The following is an 18,752-nucleotide window of genomic DNA, read 5'->3' as shown; positions in this document are numbered from 1 at the left end:
TGTTCTATCACATTGATTGATTTGTGAATGTTGAACCATCCTCGTAACCCAGGGATGAATCTCACCTGGTCATGGTGGATAATCTTTTTAGTGTGCTGTTGGATCCTGTTTGCTAGGATCTTGTTGAGAATCTTAGCATCCATATTCATCAGGGATATTGGTCTGAAATTCTCCTTTTTGGTGTGGTCTTTGCCTGGTTTAGGCATCAGGGTAACACCGGCTTCATAAAAAGAGTCTGGAAGTTTTTCTTCTGCTTCAATTTTTTGAAACAGCTTCAGGAGAATAGGTGTTATTTCTTCTTTGAAAGGTTGGTAGAATTCCCCAGGGAATCTGTCAGGTCCTGGGCTCTTGTTTTTTGGGAGGTTTTTGATCTCTGCTTCAATCTCGTTACTAGATATCAGTCTATTCAGGTTGTCAATTTCTTCCTGGTTCATTTTTGGGAGTTTATAGTTTTCCAGGAATGCATCCATTTCATCTAGCTTGCTTAGCTTATTGGCGTATAACTGTTGATTATAACTTCTGATGATTGTTTCTACTTCCTTGGTGTTAGTTGTGATCTCCCCCTTTTCATTCATAATTTTATTAATTTGGGCTTTCTCTCTTTTCTTTTGGATTAGTGTGGCCAATGGTTTATTGATCTTATTGATTCTTTCAAAAAACCAGCTTCTAGTTTCATTGATATGTTCTACTGTATCTCTGGTTTCTACCTCATTGATCTTTGCTCTAATCTTGATTATTTCCCTTCTTACGTGTGGAGTTGGTTTGATTTGTTGTTGATTCTCCAGTTCTTTAAGGTGTAGAGACAGCTGGTGTATTCTGGATTTTTCAATTTTTTTGAGGGAGGCTTGGATGGCTATGTATTTCCCCCTTAGGACCACCTTTGCTGTATCCCATAGGTTTTGGACCAAAGTGTCTTTATTCTCATTGGTTTCCATGAATTGTTTAAGTTCTTCTTTGATCTCCTGGTTGATCCAAGCATTCTCAAGCAAGGTGGTCTTTAGCTTCCAGGTGTTTGAGTTCCTTCCAAACTTTTCCTTGTGATTGAGCTCCAGTTTCAAAGCATTGTGATCTGAGAATATGCAGGGAATAATCTCAGTCTTTTGGTATCGGTTGAGTCCTGATTTGTGACCCAGTATGTGGTAGTCTGGCATTGGGATTGGTGACTGGTTGCCAGCTGGGCCGCTCTTTCCACAATAGCTTTGTGGTTCTTGGAGGAGATGCTGTGAGCAATCTCTGCACAGTGAGATTTGTTGCACATCAGCAGCACTTCAAGCTCCTTGACGTTGTGCACTAGGAACTTCCTGATGTCACTGGGCAACATGTGCTTTGTCTTCTTGTTGCTCCCGTAACCAATGTTGGGCATCAAGATCTGGCCCTGAATCTTCTGCGCACTCTATTGTTAATGCCTCTCGGCTTCCACCAGTTGCGCTTAATTTTGACATATCGGTCTGACTGGTGCTGGATGAACTTCTTGGTCCTCTTTTTAATGATCTTGGGCTTCACCAAAGGTCTGAGGGCAGCCATGATGCCCAGTAACAGATGGCTGCCACCTCCGCAGGCAGCACCCAGGAAGAGAGGGGACCTCTTAGAAGACTTCTAAACTGAGCTCTTTAAGATGACTAGGGTTGGCATGACAAAGGGGGATGCATGCAAAAGTCTTTAAGCTGGGGAGAATTGGGGATATTCAGGGAACTAACAAAAGAGTTTAGTGTATCTATGATGTGTGAGGGGCAGATGGCAAGATAAAACTTTAGAGAGAGAGGGAAAGTACACACATCACAGGAGATCATAAGACAGACAACTCTATGAGTCTTCAGAAGCAATTGAAAATTGTATGTAGTGGTGTGGAGCTGGGTTATATAGACTTGTGAGAACTGATTTTAAATTTTCAGGGTGGCTTGAAATTGGCTGTGGTGGTAGTATTTATACCTCAGAGACTGGTAAGCCACAAGTCACGTTCCCACTCCCACCCTCCAACTCTGGAAAGCCAGTTGTTGAAATTTACAGCACACCACTGGGAAAATATGGACAGGGCATACACTTGCTTGAAATTTAGAGATATCCTTTTGGTTGCAATGTAGAGTGTATTGCAAGGAGTTCATGAAGAAGAGGTTGATTAGGAGTCTGATACGGTACACAAAGCAAATGGTATGTGCCTATAGACTTCTCCAGAAAAAAAGTGATTTATAGTAACATTTGTATTATTATTTTTCATTATTTCTACTTTTCTCCTCTAATATGTTATAATTAAACAAATCATTTTTTTTTGTATTTTTCCAAAGATATCTACTAACAAATTTTGATCAAAACATATTGACATCCTATAGTGGACATTGGGATTGCCTATCTGGCAGCCATTTTAGCTATCCCTGGCTTGATGGAAACCTTGAGATTTTGGTGGAGACTGCAGGGCTCACCACAGTAAATCTGAACCCATAAGAACACTTCCATTCCTGATTGTATCAGTCCATGAAATGTCCCTTAACCAGGGCTTGATTCATGTGTGGAACCATCAACATTAAGTTAGAGGCTTTTTTATGAATGTAAAATATGACCTTCCCTTTCATCATATTTGTGAACTAAGCTACAGCTAGAATTAGTAGCTGTAGTGGCCATAGCGAAAACCAACCTCAGTACTTAGCTGAAGGCACTGTAAGAGAATTTCAGAAAACAGAAATCAAACCCTAACCTACCCACATCTGAAATTTAACCCATATCTGGAATTAGAAGTTTCATGAATACATACATTCTGTTTTTATTGTTAAACATTTGTTGCAAATATCTTCTCCCATTCTGATTTTGTTTTGTTTTATTTTGGTGTTTCTGTTACCTCTTGTTTTGCTTCTACCCTGAATTGTTGTAGTTTTATTTACTCACTTTTCATCATGATTTATGCATTTTGTGTTTTGGACAAGAAACCCTTCTTTACCTCAAGTCCTTGGAGGTTTTCTTTTTATATTAAGATTTTTAACGTATCCATAATTTACTTTTTCTATAGTGACATCATCATCATCATCACCATCATTATCATCATTCTCCTTTTGGAAAGCTAATAATTCTAGAATATTTTGGTTGAATATCTTCTTATTTGCCATACTGAAGTTCACATACATTCATGCACCCACCCAGAGCCTCCTATTTCAGAGACTTTGTTGTTGTTACAAAAATAACACATTGTTTTAGTTGCACAACACAATTATTTTTGGGTAGTATGGACATTTAACAGTATCAATTCTTCTAATCCATGAACATGGAATATATTTGTATTTATTGGTGTCATCTTCAATTTCTTTCACTGATGTTTTATGGTTTTTAGTTGTTCTCTTTATAGGATTTTTCCTTTCAAGATCTTGCTCATCTTTTATTATATTTACATCTACAAATGGGGGCAAATTTCTTTCTTTTTTAAAGATCAATATATATCCCTAGTCTTTTCTCATCTGAGACACTTTCTCAGACTATCCTTGTTTTTCATGTCTTTGACATTTTTGAAAAGCACTGTTCTGGTATTTTGTAGAATGTCTTCTCAGTGTGATAATATTATGCCATGATTCAAATAGATTTATGGTTTTGGAGGAAGACTTTCATACAGTTGAAGTACCTTTCGCATCACGTCATGTAAGGACACCCAGTATACTCATGATATCAACATGGTGTCATTGGTGTAGTAAACCATGATTACTTGGTTAAGGTAGAAACCGTGATTACTTGGTTAAAGTCTCCCTGAGATGTGCCTCTCTAATTTGTAGACTGTTTTGAGCTGACGGCAATCAAGACTCTGTGGGCTCAAGAGAAACTTTTCCCTCCCTTAACCACCTAGGGGAATCTAAATTGGAGATCTTTCCCAGAATAAGAGTTATTGCCAGAGACAAAATTTTTTAAAAAGATTTATCTATTTATTTGAAAAAGAGAGAGAGAGGATGCACAAGCAGGGGGAAGGACAGAAAGAGATGGAAAGAGGGAATCTCAAGCAGACTCCCCACTGAGTGTGGAGCCTGACATGGGGCTCCATCTTATGACCCTGAGATGATGACCAGAGCTGAAATCAAGAGTCACACGGTCAACCAACTGAGCTACCCAGGTACTCCACCAAAGATAAATTTTATATGAGTGACCCATCTGTGTGGCAGGACAAACATCCAGTTACCAAACATGTACCTTTCTTCTTATTGACCTGTGATTTTCCCTCCCCATCTTTGAAGGCCCAGATCCCTTCATATTCCCTAACTCAGGATGGCTTATAGACTTCATTTTACCTTTTTTGTTTTGTGCCTCTCATATATGTGGAACTCTCATACACATGAAATTAAATTTGATTTTCTCCGGTTAATCTGTCTCATGCCAATTTAATTCTTGGACCAGCTGAAGGAAGTTTTGAAGGGAAGAATAAAATTTTTCCTCCCCAACATCTTTTAGATGTCTTCACTGAAAAGTTGCTATTTTTTCTCTTCCATCCTCCATTCATTAGAAGTGAATTAATGTCTAGTTTACATTCAAGGGGAAGAGAAATGAGCTCCACCTCCTGGGGAAAGGACTATTAAAACAAAAGCAGGCATTTGTTAAAACCACCATTGTAATAAATATTTTAAAAAAGACATTTTGAGGCCATGTAAATATCCTATTTCTCCTTAAAGTTTCACTCACTAATTTTATCATTCACATATAGAATTTTCTTGCAGCAATTACTTCTGTGTCATTCAAAAGGTGATTTTCTATATCCCTCATTTCTTCTTCACTTATATTTGAATTCTGCAAAGGATATTTGTCCCTTTTCTCTCATTTCTTTCTTCATTAAAAGAAATAAAATCATTTACTTATATCCATCTGGACTCATGCATATTTATATTACTCTTTGGGTTATGACACATATTTTTTAAATTGGCCCAATTGTTCCAGTTTTTGCTGTTGAGAGCTGAGCTGACTTCTGTGTAGTTTTGACATGCTCCCAATGTTCCCTTTCTTTTTTAGCACTTTGCTGTTTTCCAGAACCAGAAGATACTCCAGGTTCATTTCCCTGTTGCCGACATAGAATTTCCATTTCTATAGGGAGACCTGGTTTCTTTTTGGAGGGAAATTATATTTTAAAAAACCTAATATGGGTTAGCTATGCTTATTGCTACGAAAGTCACTGTTTTAGACCCCCTCAGTAGACAAAGTGAAGAAATATACATAAAACACTAATCCGTGTGCACACGTTTATATTTATTGCTGTACCTGTTATCTGCACATATGTTAAAGGATACATGAGTTCATTCTCATCTCTTCTACTCAAATCGAGCCCCACAGGGCTCATTCTAGCAGCAGCCCTGCCCTGCTTGTTAATAACCTGTTTATATATAAACCTTGTTTATAACATGTAGGAAATCTGGCAATGATTATCCAACATTTATTTGTGTGTTTGTTTAACGTTAGCATACTTGTAAAGTAGTTTCAGAATCGCTCACCGGTATTGTGTAATACTAAATTTACCAACACGAGTACAGCACTGATGTACAGCTCCCTTTATCTTTCGTCTGTGGTCTCCAGTCAGAGAAGCTGTTTGTCAGCTACTTAGGTCAGCTTCATTTAATTCCCTCCTCTTCCAGTGAGGTTTCCATGTGTTTCTAATAAGGTTTAATTCATTTTTCACAATCTGCATTACATCCTGGGTTCCATAGTTATCCTGGTTGACTTTTTTCTTTTTTCCTCTTCCTTCCTTTCCATTCCCTTTCCTCTTTCCTTTCCTTTCCCTCATTCTTTATAACTTTGAGGGAAAATAAAGGATATGGGGGAATTATTCTCTTGCAAGAAGTCACATTCCATCTTTGACTTGCTGTAAGATCATTTATATGGTCCTTAGTTAGGCTCTGCCTGACTCAGGCTTTCCTCCTGTCATGCCACAGAAGCCCTGTGATCGAGAAAGTAGCACAGCTTTGCAATAATAAAACCTCAGCTCAGGAAAAGATTTTATTTATTTGAGAGAGAGAGAGAGAGCATGAGCAGGGGTGAGAGGGAGAAGCAGGCTCCCAACAAGGGGGTTGATCCCAGGGTCCTGGGATCATGACCTGAACCAAGGGCAGATACTTAACCAAGCACCCCAAAACTCAAAAATTTTAAATGATTTTTCTATAGGTTGGAAAGTACTTCTGCTCATCTTTTCTCCACTGTGTCTTGCAAAATTCCTTTAGTTAAGCCTGGGTTTTATTTTGGGTAGGCTGGGGTCAGGGCAGCAGTTCACTATTGGGTTTAGAATAGTGGGAATTATAGGGGTCCAGAGGGTATTGGGCCATGATGTGCCATTTTGGTATGCAGATGGTTTTGAGCTGAAAAAAACCAAGGCCCAAAAGACCCAGAAGAAACTTTGACCTTTCTGCTAACTGCCTAAAAGAATTTCAATAGAGAACATCCTCTGGAAGGAGAGCTACCATAATAAAAAACTACAGTATGATGTGAACCAGGTGCAGGAGGCGGGGAGAGACCTAGCAAAGTCTGTTAAAATTCCTATGCTCCATTGTTTCTGCATGTCCCAACAAATACCTGCTTACCAAACATTTTCTCTCTATCATCTTCCTGTGAATTGCTTCCCTTCCCTTTGAAGTCCCAGACACTTACCCCTTCTCCTTAGTTTAGGTTGACATACATGCCCAGTTTTATTTGCCTTTGGAATCTCATGTGTTTGTGTGGATTCCACATAGTAGATAACAAAATTAATTTTTCTCCCATAATTCACTTTAATTATTAGACCAGCCCAAAGAACTAAGAGTAAAGGGTGAAATGTTCCCCTCCCTCCCTAATGAATGTTTCATCCATTCATTCATTCACTCCTTCAATATTGAGTTTCTACCACGTGCTTTGTCCTTCTGTTAAAAATTCAGAGATAAAATTGCAACTTGTGGAATCATTTTGTCCCTATTTTCATGGAACAATAATAAATGGAGTGAAATGTTTAAAATCAAACCCCAACCAGACAAAGGGTTACATAAATAGTCACAATTTTGGTTAATGGTTAAAGACGAATTTGAGGCATCTATACAAGCATTCCCCTCTGGATGAACTGTCTCACCCATATCTGATGCAGGTGATACTTAGATAAAACTTAGGATTTAGACTTTGGGCTGATGCTGGAATGAGTTAGGGGCATTGGGCTGGAATGAGTATATTCCGTGTATGAGAAGGACATGAAAATGGAGACAAATTTTGGATGTCTGCCATCTCCCTAGTAAGAGGTCCTAATAAGTTTTTTTTTTATATGAGGAAGTTATCATAAAGAATACATGGACAATTTTTTTAGAACATAGTACACGGGTGGGTCTCTAGTTTGAAAATGCTACTGACTATCCAGTAGAATTAATGCATAAAATTTACATTAAATCTAAACATCATGTATTTTTACTTTTATGGATTAAGAGAAATTATAAAGACGTCTAGAGAGAAAATACATGACACATACAAATATTTGTAATTTTGTAAATAATGGTAAAATTACATTGAAATTGCCAAAATGAACTCTAGATGCTAGCAGAAAAGAGAGTGAATGATTCTGAGTAAAAGAATATTTTCCAGTTCGAATGCCATACTTCTCTAGAATTCAATCAAATACGGGGGCGGGGGGTGTAAAAAGAAAATGTTCAGGCCAGCAAAACCACAAAAACTCTATCTCCCAGATACTCTTTCTCAGCATGTAACTGGAGTGTGTTCTACCCCGCTCACGAGTGAATCGAAATGGAACTAGGGAGCCCTACAGGGGGCGCTCTTGCACACATACCATTCCCCCAGCGGGCATTGCCGCAGGAAGAAGGAAGATGATGAACTTAGCGAGGGAGGGTATTTTCACTCAAGAATTTTATCTCCTGCTTTTAAGAAAAAGACTAAAGATCTCTCCCAGTTCCTGCAACCATGCACTAACCACTGCTTGCAGCCAATGAGAAATTGCCACAACCTCACACTAAGCAGAAGTTTTTGGTCACAAGAGAACATATATATTATACACATAATTTTCCCTGTGAAATTGCCATTTTGGGAGCTAGAAGGGGTGGGAGCAGATAGAGAACAGACACGTACAGGACCTTGGCAGTTGAGTGGCCCAGAAGCAGCAATGGCAGGCGGATCGGCTCCAGCTCCAATTTCAGGAAAGGTTTGAAGAGATTTTAAGCACCTGGGTTGTCTGTGTAAATCTTTCTCTTTGCATTTCTTAAGTCATGTAAATGAAGAGACAAAGGCTTTCGCTTTTAGAGCCACCAGTTCTGCGTTCTGAACAATGTTTTCTTATTTCCTTCCTTTTTATAACCCAACTTCCCATGGAACCTTGGTGTTTGGTGTCCATTTCGGCCTTTCTGGGCCTCTTAAAGAGAGAGACAAAAGGACACAGAGAGAGAGAGAGACAGAGAGAACAAAGCTGTAATGATTCCTTTGGAAGTATCAGAAAATATGAGGAATATCATCTTCCCACTTGTAAAATGAAAATTGGTGCGTATTTATTTTAAGTAAATTGAGCATTCAGTTGGAGAATACAATTGTTGAGGTGGGATCTGAAAGGACATCTCTTCTGAGTTTGGAAGAGTAAGTCCAGTGTGTACTGAGAAAAAAAAATGCTCATGGAAAGCATGTGCAAATGTTCTGCCAGGATGTTACACACACCCTGCCGTGCAGGAAATGATCTCTCTATTATCTTTTTCTTTCAGACGGAGGCATAATTAAACCTCATCTTGATAAACCTCATCTTTGCCTCCACCAAAAAAAAAAGTCATATTGGCATATGCTTCAATGTTCACAATCACGAACGACAACACTGCATGTTCTAAGGACTCAGATGTGGGGACAGGATTGGGTAAGCATCTCCAGAGGGGTAGAAGAACATGCTGGTGAAACCAGGGTATGAAGCAAGTGGGGGGGCCAGAAGATAGGTCTCAGTTTCTGGTTTGCATTTTGCAAGTCTCTATTAAAATTCTCACAAAACAATATCATTATGCCTCCATCAGAAAGGATGAATACCCAACTTTTGTATCAACATGGACAGAACTGGAAGAGATTCTGCTGAGTGAAATAAGTCAAGCAGAGAGAGTCAATTATCATATGGTTTCACTTATTTGTGGAGCATAAGAAATAACACGGAGGACATGAGGAGATGGAGAGGAGAAGGGAGTTGGGGGAAATTGTACAGGGAGACAAAACATGAGAGACTGTGGACTCTGAAAAACAATCTGAGGGTTTTGGAAGGGTGGGGGGTGGGAGGTTGGGAGAGCCAGGTGGTGGGTATTATAGAGGGCACGTACTGCATGGAGCACTGGGTGTGGTACATAAACTATGAATTCTGGAACACTGAAAAGAAATGAAAAAGACAAATTTTAAAAAACAAAACAAAACAAAAAAACAGTATCATGTCCAAATACCAAAGACTGTCCACAATTTGTTTCCTGTCTAAACCTTAAGCCTGACTTCTAATTATTTGCTGCACACATAATGCACTCTTACATGCTCCCAGAAAACACCACCAACAGGCATTTCTTTAGGATTTTGCCAGCAGATGTGGTCTCATTCTGCAGATGAAAATTCCTGAGGGCATGATTTTTAAGTCCTGGCTCCCACGGTATTTTCTTAGGGAAAGGTTTTCCTTGAATTCTGCACATGCCTTGACAGGTAGAATTGTTTCATCCTCCTGTGTGTTCCAGCAACATCTGACATACTAGTAACATGAACTCATTTATCTGTGACCTACTCTTACAGCCTCTGAGAGAACTCAGGACAAGGGCTGATACCATGGTATCTGCCTCTGTGTGGTGGTGACATAGTGACATCAGTGACAGAGCAATGCCTGACCTAGAGCCTGAACTCCTTTTTGGATGAATGTGTACATAAAGAAGTTTTATTCCTTAATTTCAGTAACACATTGGTTCAGTCCACAAATTCCCAAAGACACCGTGGGAAGATGGTGCATGGCTTCATCTATTTTTGTCATGAAATGTATGTCATATATCTTTTAATGTCCTCTATTCACACACATACCTTAGTTTCCTGGAGAATGAGAAGTTTCATCACATCCCAGAGAGACAATACAGGTGACTAGAGGGGCAATCGGGAATATCTTACAGTTTAAGGAAGAGCCACTTAGGGTTATGTCAATAATTAATCTGAAATAAAAGAATCCCACATCTGTGATTCATTTTACCACATATTTATTTTTTTAGCTAGTTAGCTATTAAGATGAACACATCAGTTAAGCTCTGACCCTAATTTAGATACATTGCTCCGTCCAATGCTGCTTAGATATACTTGTGGAATACTTATCAAGTTCATGCCCCTCAAGGCTTCATGGCTGCATCCTTGCCCTCAAAAAAATCAAAATAGCAGAGAGTCAGTCTAATGTTTAGCAGCCCAGAGAGTCTTTTGGGTGAACACTTAGCTCCCATACCCTATCAGGAGTGGCCCAGAGCATTCTTCCCGTCCAGTCGCAGAGCCCATCTGCTGCACAGAGCTATACGAGTCATGCCCAAAAGAGAGGAAGAGAAAGAAAGACAACAAATACCGGATTCAGAGGCAAATCCGGGATTCAGAGGCTAAGACACACTTGTGAGCATGCGTCAGCCTTAGATTATGTGTAAAGCCACCTATGCCTTAAACAGGGAAGACAGGCTTTTCAGAGGTACATTTGGGAAAGTTCTGGCATGGAAATGGCCAAGTAGAGAAAGCTCCAGAAGGGAAGAACATCTCTTTCTGTTCTGCAATTCTCTCTCACCTTCTCAGTCTCCACTAAACTCTTTCATTGGTTGGTTCTGTAAATGGTGCTGGTCTCAGGCAGATTCATTCTCCAGGACTCTCAAATGTCCTCATTTCACACTACTCTCTCTTCAGTCCCTTAATTTTGTTCTTCATTCTAACAAATGAAAAACCCTATTGCTCTTAATCAGCTGGGAAACTTATCTGACAAATGTCTTAAGTATAAAGATAGTCATCAGTGTCATGAGCCAACCCATGCTAACTGTCCATCTGGAGCACACTGTAGGAGGAAGGCCACTGAGGCTCATTGTAACAACGTTCTTCACCAGTGGACAGCTCAGCTAATGAAAAAATGGAGCCAGAAAATAGTGGCAGGGCAGGTCTTGCTCTCCCAAACCCACAAGGGCCCTCCAGGTAAGTACAAGCTACTCTTTTTTTCCTATTCCCACTGGGAGATGCCAGTTCATGGATGTAGGCACAGACCCAGCTGGTTGAATTAACATATGGAGTATAACATATGCTATACTTTGCCAGTAGTTCTCTCTAGGTGATAGGGAAGTTTAAACTTAGCTTGTGAACTGGAAATAAGTTTTCTCGCAGCAGGGGCTCATTTTCTGGGATTGAGGTAGGAGAGTTTGTACTATCAGTTGAGATTTCTTACCTCAGCAACTGAGGAAGGGAAACTTTTCAACATGACCTGGGGCTCCTTACTGGTTACTCTTTGTGAACCTCAGGCTAAGGGGATCCTGTCCCACTGTTTAGAGGGAAGCATTCATGAGTGAGGCTGGTAGAGGAGCATGATTCCGTTTTCCTTTACATACCGAAGACGAACATGTTATTAAGACTTTCCTTTTAAAGTTTTTAGGAGAGGCTGATGACAGAGCTTTGAGAATCAATATTGGATTGAATATCACTGTAAAATATTAAGTATATCCCGAAGTTTTAGAAGGGACAGTATTTGCAATTAGCCTCCTCTGAGGATGAAAGCGGGAATAGAGATTGAACTAACCCTTCAGAGCCGTTCTTTTGTGCACAGGAAGTTGAGTGTGAATGTGTCTTTGACAAAATATATTCGGGTCCATTTCTGTGTTAAAAAGACAGAGACACATAGGTAAACGTGCCTGTTTTTATTTTTACTCATTAGCATAGATCACTGGGAAAGAACTTGGTGTAGTAACCCTGGATTAGGACTTAGTTCATTTTCTGTTCCATTTTGTTCATCTCATCACTGACTGGACAGTGATCTTGGCCAGCAGCTTGGACCCCCTGAGCCTCAGCTTCTCACACATTTCAATGAAGATTTTAATTGCAAGATTGTTTTTGAAAAAATAAACAATCAAAATCCTCCTTTTCTGTCAGTTGAGAACTTTTCACAGAGAGAGAGAATTTTCTCATAGCTGAATTTCTGTTTAAACGTCACAGTGCACCTGAAATTGAACTTTCAGAAGTATCTCTCCATGAAAACCCCTTACTGGAGAAGGCTGCCTCATCCCCACCATGCCACACATGGCTGATATTTTTGAAGAGGGAACTGGAATTTCTGGGGGTAAGTAAGCATCTTCCAACCTTAACCAGAGTAGGACTGGCTCTAGGAAAGAGTAGTTGCACGCATAAACATGGTTTCTCCACTCGGATTCATGAGGCTTGAGAAACCTGGTAGATGAAGAGGTAACACTAGGCCCAGTTGAATAGAGAGAAGCATTTCTTCATGAAGACTAGGATAAGAATGGCAAATAGGATCTGCCAACTCTGGTCAGTTGCTGGTAGATTAATATCATTAATATCCAGTTAATAATTTTTGTCTACACTTCAATGGAAAGAACAATTATTGATGTCTACCATGACTATGTAAATAAAGGTACATGAAAAATGATTGGCCATGCCTGCATTAGGTCATGCCTGAATCCATTCTTAGAGCGACCTGATGATACTGGAAAATACTGCATTTGAATTCTGTCTCAGGATTGCCTGAAACACCAAAGCAATTTCTCATGTTTGGGCTTCAATCATAAGGAATGTGAATGTGTTAAGGGAGTCTTGGAGAAATCCTTCTTAGTCTACAAAACATATGCATTTTTTACAGGTAACACAAATTCTGGTTGGCCTGATATGTCTTTGTTTTGGAACAATTGTCTGCTCCGTGATCAATATTTCAGAACTTAAGGAAGACGTTTTTTCATCATTTAAAGCAGGCTACCCATTCTGGGGAGCTGCGTTTGTGAGTAAATATCTACATTTGCTTCTGAAATAACACTGCACATAGCTTTTCTCTTGTCTAGGTCAGGTCCAACCAACGATTTATTCCAGTATTTAGAGTGTATAAACATACTGTAGTTTGCAAAGCACTTGGGTTAAACATGTTAGCACACTTTTGTCAGATGAGAAACCTGAGATTGATAAAATCTAAATGAATTACCCAAGGGACATTTAGCTAATAAAAAATGAATCTAAAGTTTCAGAATCCAATTCCAGAAAAATATCCCTAATACTACTTGTCAATCAAGTTATCTTCATGAAGGCAGGGGGAAGAGACTGAGGAGGTGAGGAGAACAAGGTCAAACGAGGTCAAAGACATCTGATGAACTGCTACTATGTCCTAGCAACTCATTTAGGTGCTTTCTCATTGTATCTCCTTTAATCATTGTACTGTTTCTAAACTAGATGATTCAATGAGATCACAATAATATATGGCTTTATTGATGTATAAATGACATGCAATCAGTTGCACATATTTAAAGTCTACAGTGGGATACATTTTGACACCTGTGTACACATGTGATAACATTAACACATCAATATAATGAACATATCCATCACCTCCAAAAGCTTCCTCGCACCTTAGTAATCCCTCCCTCTGTTTCTTGACTTTCTATCCTTAAGCAATCACTGATCTGCTTTCTGTCACTTTAGATTAGTTTGGATTTTCTAGGATTTTATATAATTAATTACACAGAATTACACTAGAATTACACAGCATATTCTCTCTACACTCTGGCTTCCTTCACTCAGCATAATAATTTTTAATTAATCCATCTGGGTTTTGTATCAACATCTCATTCACAAGGACATACTTTAACTCTAAGAAATATCACATTCGCTTGCACTCTGCTAAATACTTAGGAAGTATGAGGTCGCCTACCTGTTCACAACTCTCCTTGAACTTCTGCTGTATTTTATTTAACTCTTCTCTCTACTGTCCTTCATTCTGTACGCTTAGCTTATTAGGTGTCTCTCAACCCATCGTACATGAAATTTTGAAATTGAAACTTTGAAATTGTTTTGAATTTGTGCTGTTGATTTACATTTTCAATGAATCTTCTCCCATGTGCATTTTGTAATTACTATATGTCTATATGACATATGTCAGACTTGAGATATACATGTCACAAACACACGTTTCTTGCCCAAAGGAGCTGACACTCTAACACACAGGATGCTCATACAAACAAATAATTACAACAAATTAGAGTCATTCCATAATAGTCATGTACCAGGTCTGCAGGACCTTGCTACTCTGAAAGTAACTGATGGATTGTCAGGGTCAGGATCACATGGGAGGCTGGTAGAAATGAAGAAACTCAAGAAACCTCCAGGACCAATTAAATAAAAGTCTGCCTTTTGAAAAAGACCCATAAATACAGAGAACAAGCTGGTGGTTGCCAAAAGAGAAGAGATTGGAGGGGGGATGGGTAAAATGGGTGAGAGGAGTGCGAGATACAGCCTTTCCATCATACAATAAGTAAGTTACAATGATAAAAGGCACAGTGCAGGCAATATAGTCAGTGGTGTTCTAATAGTGTTATATGGTGACAGTTGGTAGCTACACTTGTGGTGAGCATGGCGGAACAGATGGAGCTGTGGAATCACTATGTGATACACCTGAAACTAATGTAACATTGTGTGTCAAGTACACTTCAATTAAAAAAACAGAATCTGTATTTTAACAAGGCTATCACATGATTCACATGCTCATTTAATATTGAGAAGCACTCTATAGGAAATAAGAATAAGAATATAATGAGCTTCTGGGGAATATTAATACATAGCTTTATAGAGTACCTACATGGGGTGCCTGGGGGGCTCAGTTGGTTAAGCAGCTGCCTTTGGCTCAGGTCATGATTCCAGGGTCCTGGGATTGAGCCCCGCATCCGGCTCCCTGCTCAGCGGAGAGCCTGCTTCTCTCTCTCCCTCTGCCTGCTGCTCTGCTTACTTGTGCTCTCTCTTTATCTCTCTGTCAAATAAATGAATAAAATCTTTTTTAAAAAGTTATTATAGAGTACCCACAACTTTACGTCATATTTGGAGGATGGGGCTATAGGGGAAATAAATGTCTAAGACTCACTGGGCTTTCCCCCCTTTCCTTTTGTACAGTTTGCTATTTCTGGATTTTTGCCAATTATGTCTGAAAAGAAACACACTACCTGTCTGGTGAGTTGCCATTCTGTCTCTATCCATCCTTTAGAAGACAAGAAAGATGGAATTTTAGGAGTCTTGAGGGATACGTGTCATCATCTCCCATATCATGAGTGAACGTGGATATGTAGGTTTTTTTTTTCCCCCGATCTATTTTGTGTTGGATATAATCATTAAAAATATAATCATTAAAATACCAGTTGTCTTTTTTAGAAGACAATAGAGTATAATTACCTTGGCACTTGATTAAAAAATATCCTCACACCGGGCCTTGTCCTTGTAAGTACAATCATCTGATCAGATAGGTGACCTGTTTCTGATTAAGGAGATTGTTTGAGGAGAGATGATGTGTGTCCATGTGGTCTTTCTAAACACAGTCTTGGGAAGAAGGTTACAGATCCTTATTAAATAATGAGTATATTTCCAAGATTTTCTTTTTTAATTTACATTTTGATCCAATGCAAGGTTTTAATTGTGGGCAACCCAGCCCTAAAAATGCAGACAGGCCTACTGAATGCTCGGGCAGATGGAGGCTCAGGTATAAGTGCTGTCCTTCACCATCAGGTGTGGGGAACCCTGTGGGCCAACACTGTCAGCAGCATAGCTGCCGGAATAGGAATCTTCATCCTGACGGTCAATCTGAAGAAGAGCTCTGCTTTTATCTACAACTGCCAGGAAGTTTACGGAGAGGACTTCTGCATTATGGCTTGTTTTTCCACTGTATGTATTACTTATGGGGGAGCAAAGATCTGGGTCCCACTCTAAGTGAGATCCCTCTTTCCCTTTTCCGTGAACATTGTCCTTTGCTGTAACATCTCTCCCATAATGTGCTGTTCTGGGGGTTCATGCACAGAGATGCTGGCTGCTGCCCCCTCTCCTGCTGAATTCTGTGACATTGGAGTCACCTGCATTGAACCATTTTGTGGCTTTCCCATGTGTGTGTCACTTCACTGGGACTGATCACGTGGCAGGGGGGCTGTTGTGAGGAAATGGTGATGAAATCAGGGTCTGCTATAAAGGAGTCCACTTCCGGGGTACCTATCTTGTGACTCGACTTGTCTTGGTTATTGTTCAACAGGAAATTGTGGCGATGATCCTGTTTCTCACCGTTCTGGGATTTTGCAGTGCTGTGTCCCTCATAATCTATGGGGTTGGAGAAGTAGTCCAAGGCAACAAGGTAGGTAGAAGCCTGATTACTCAATCCCGAATGACAAGCTGAAGAATTTAAGCTTCATCGCTTAAAAATATGGCTTGGATTTCCTACAACATTTCTTTTAGAAAATGTTCTGTCCATGTTTCAGTATTTTGATTTCCAGATCTCTTATTTTAAATCACATTTTCCACTCGGAAGAGCATAAATCTCATGGTATAGCCCCATGCCTGAGGGTTAGGAAAGTGGAACCTTCATAATTTTAGAAACTGCAGATATGCTTCTAAGTGTGTGGAACATGAGAGGCGAGTATGCAGGTCGCATATGAGGGAAATATTCAGGTATCTGGGCTTATTTTCTCTTCCAGAATAGCTCCCTTGTATTTGTTTTTGCTCTCTCCTTTTTCTTGGCTTTCATCTTCCTACATGCTCTGAAGCCTCAGTTTTCTTTCCTTCCTTATTCATAGCTACCAGCTGCATTTTCACTTGCCTTACCCATCCATTATACCTCTGATGTATGAAAAAGAATCACTAATGTTTGATGGGCATACACTTACCCAAATCTTCAGATGATACACACTCTCTCCGTCTGTCCACTTGCCTGAAGCACTCAAGTCTGGTGGCCTTTTTTGATTGCTTTCCTCCAAAGATAAATAAGACAGCAAATATACCCAAATTCAGATGCATAATAGCCTTGCCAACTTGTTATTGACAGACATTAATTTCTTCTGGGCCCACCTGGCCAGCCAGTCTGGCTTGATTTGTTGGAGATGGAGGGAATAATTATGGTGTAATGAGGAAGAGTATGAGACTCAGAAAGGCAAAAAGAGATGAGCTAGGTTGCCCAAAATTGTCATCTCGTGGTGGAAAATTCCTGGTGACTGATATTAAATCATTTTTCCCTCATCAGATTGCAGAAGATCGTCTTTATGAAGAATTAAACATATATTCACCGATTTACAGTGAGTTGGAAGACAAAGTGGAGGCCTCTTCTCCCGCTGATTCATAAGAATCGTGTCTTCAGAACATTCTGACTCATGGCAAAGGTGTAGAATAAGCCAAGATCTTTGTTTAAGGGGCTACCGGCAAAATTTCAGTTCTGTCTATGGTCTGCCAGGTTTACATTAGGACTTATTCTCCAGATGGTAATATTCTGTCTGATGTTTCTGTTCACCTGAACTTCCTCCTACCCCGCCCATTTGTGGATATGTGATAGGCTCCTACTTTTCTTGTTTCCTACTGCTGTCTTGTACAGGGACTTTTGTGGGAAGTCAACATGTAATCAGCAAGTATTTTCTGTGTGCCTGTAACATCCACTAAACAAGCGGAAGGCTGGTTGAGAGCTGAGTCAAACTTTGACAGTTTTGGAACACCTGGGTGACTCAGTCAGTTAAGGGTCAGACTCTTGATTTTGGCTCAGGTCATTATCTCCAGGGTTGTGAGATTGAGTCCCATGTCAGGCTTCTCGCTCAGTGGGGAGTCTGCTTGTGATTCTCTCTCTCCCTCTCCCCCTGTCCCTTCTCCCACTCCTTCTCTCTCTTGATTAATAAATAAATAAATAAAATCTTAAAAAAAAACAAAACTTTTTGACAGTTTGATCATGTTTGGCTCTTAGCCCTTTTCAGAGTTCACAAGAGCTACACATGTGCTTGATAAATGTCTCCCTACTACACTATAAGCACTTAGAGGGCAAAGCCCATGCAGGAAACTTACATTGAAGACCAATTTAGTGTTTGACATTTTCCACATTTGTTTCTTTCACTTTGTGCTTCCCAGTTTCCCTCATCATGGGAGCTCAAGGTGTATTGACGGTGTGAATGCATGAACATTCTGGGAGAGTATCCCATGAAGTGAGGTGAGAGGTAGAGTAGACGAGGAGAAAGAGAGTACTCTGAAGTGAATTTGGAGATGAGGAGAGCAACCTAGCAGATAATTAGCATTAGGAGGATAGTCAGATAGAGATTTGAATAGAATCCTGTATGCTTGTATTAATCATTTTGATGAATATTTATCATATCAACTTAACAATGGATGCTTCCTGCTTATTTATGTGTGATCTTCTATGGACAAGCCAACATGGAATGCAGAAGGATCACCAATCTTATAAAATGCTTTGGAATCCCAGGCCTATAGCTTATTAGAGTGTGCTGTGGCAAGTTATTTAATTTTTTTGCTTGTTCTGGCTTTTGTCACCTGTAAAATTAAGATATTAGGAGTAATTTACCTGCCAGGATATTGGAAATAATTTACCTGCCAGGATCTGTTGTGGGAACACACACACACACACACACACACACACATGCCTTACCATGTATGTAACTTTTCACATGCAAATATTTTGACATCCCCTTAATGATATCATATTTTTTCAAAGACACAAAGTCTCATAAAAATCTGTATTATTTCCTGAATCACCAGCACATTCACTGACACAATTTGTTCAATAAAGTTTGCAGATTGATGAGTGGGCAGTGGGGAGTTTCACTAAGTTACTCAAT

General features: G+C 39.6%; 1 protein-coding gene and 1 pseudogene across 2 annotated transcripts; one reads left to right on the top strand and one right to left on the bottom strand.

The window, feature by feature from the left end:
• Positions 1–1,092: 1,092 nt before the first annotated feature.
• LOC308337888 (large ribosomal subunit protein eL32-like) lies at positions 1,093–1,534 on the bottom strand (annotated as a pseudogene). The gene has a single exon. The product of its transcript is annotated as a large ribosomal subunit protein eL32-like (transcript).
• Positions 1,535–11,044: 9,510 nt separating this feature from the next.
• Positions 11,045–17,632, top strand: MS4A2 (membrane spanning 4-domains A2; the record flags this gene model as incomplete). The annotated part of the gene is made up of 7 exons (XM_080831430.1): positions 11,045–11,106; positions 12,115–12,238; positions 12,776–12,910; positions 15,064–15,120; positions 15,670–15,825; positions 16,184–16,282; positions 17,165–17,632. The coding sequence occupies 7 exons, from the start codon at positions 11,045–11,047 to the stop codon at positions 17,261–17,263; spliced, it is 732 nt and encodes a 243-aa protein (XP_080687556.1). The 3' UTR covers positions 17,264–17,632.
• Positions 17,633–18,752: the final 1,120 nt, after the last annotated feature.

This window comes from Martes martes, assembly GCF_963455335.1.
Source record: "Martes martes genome assembly, contig: scaffold_298, whole genome shotgun sequence".
Lineage (NCBI taxonomy): Eukaryota > Metazoa > Chordata > Mammalia > Carnivora > Mustelidae > Martes > Martes martes.
This window is presented reverse-complemented; position numbering and strand designations above follow the sequence as displayed.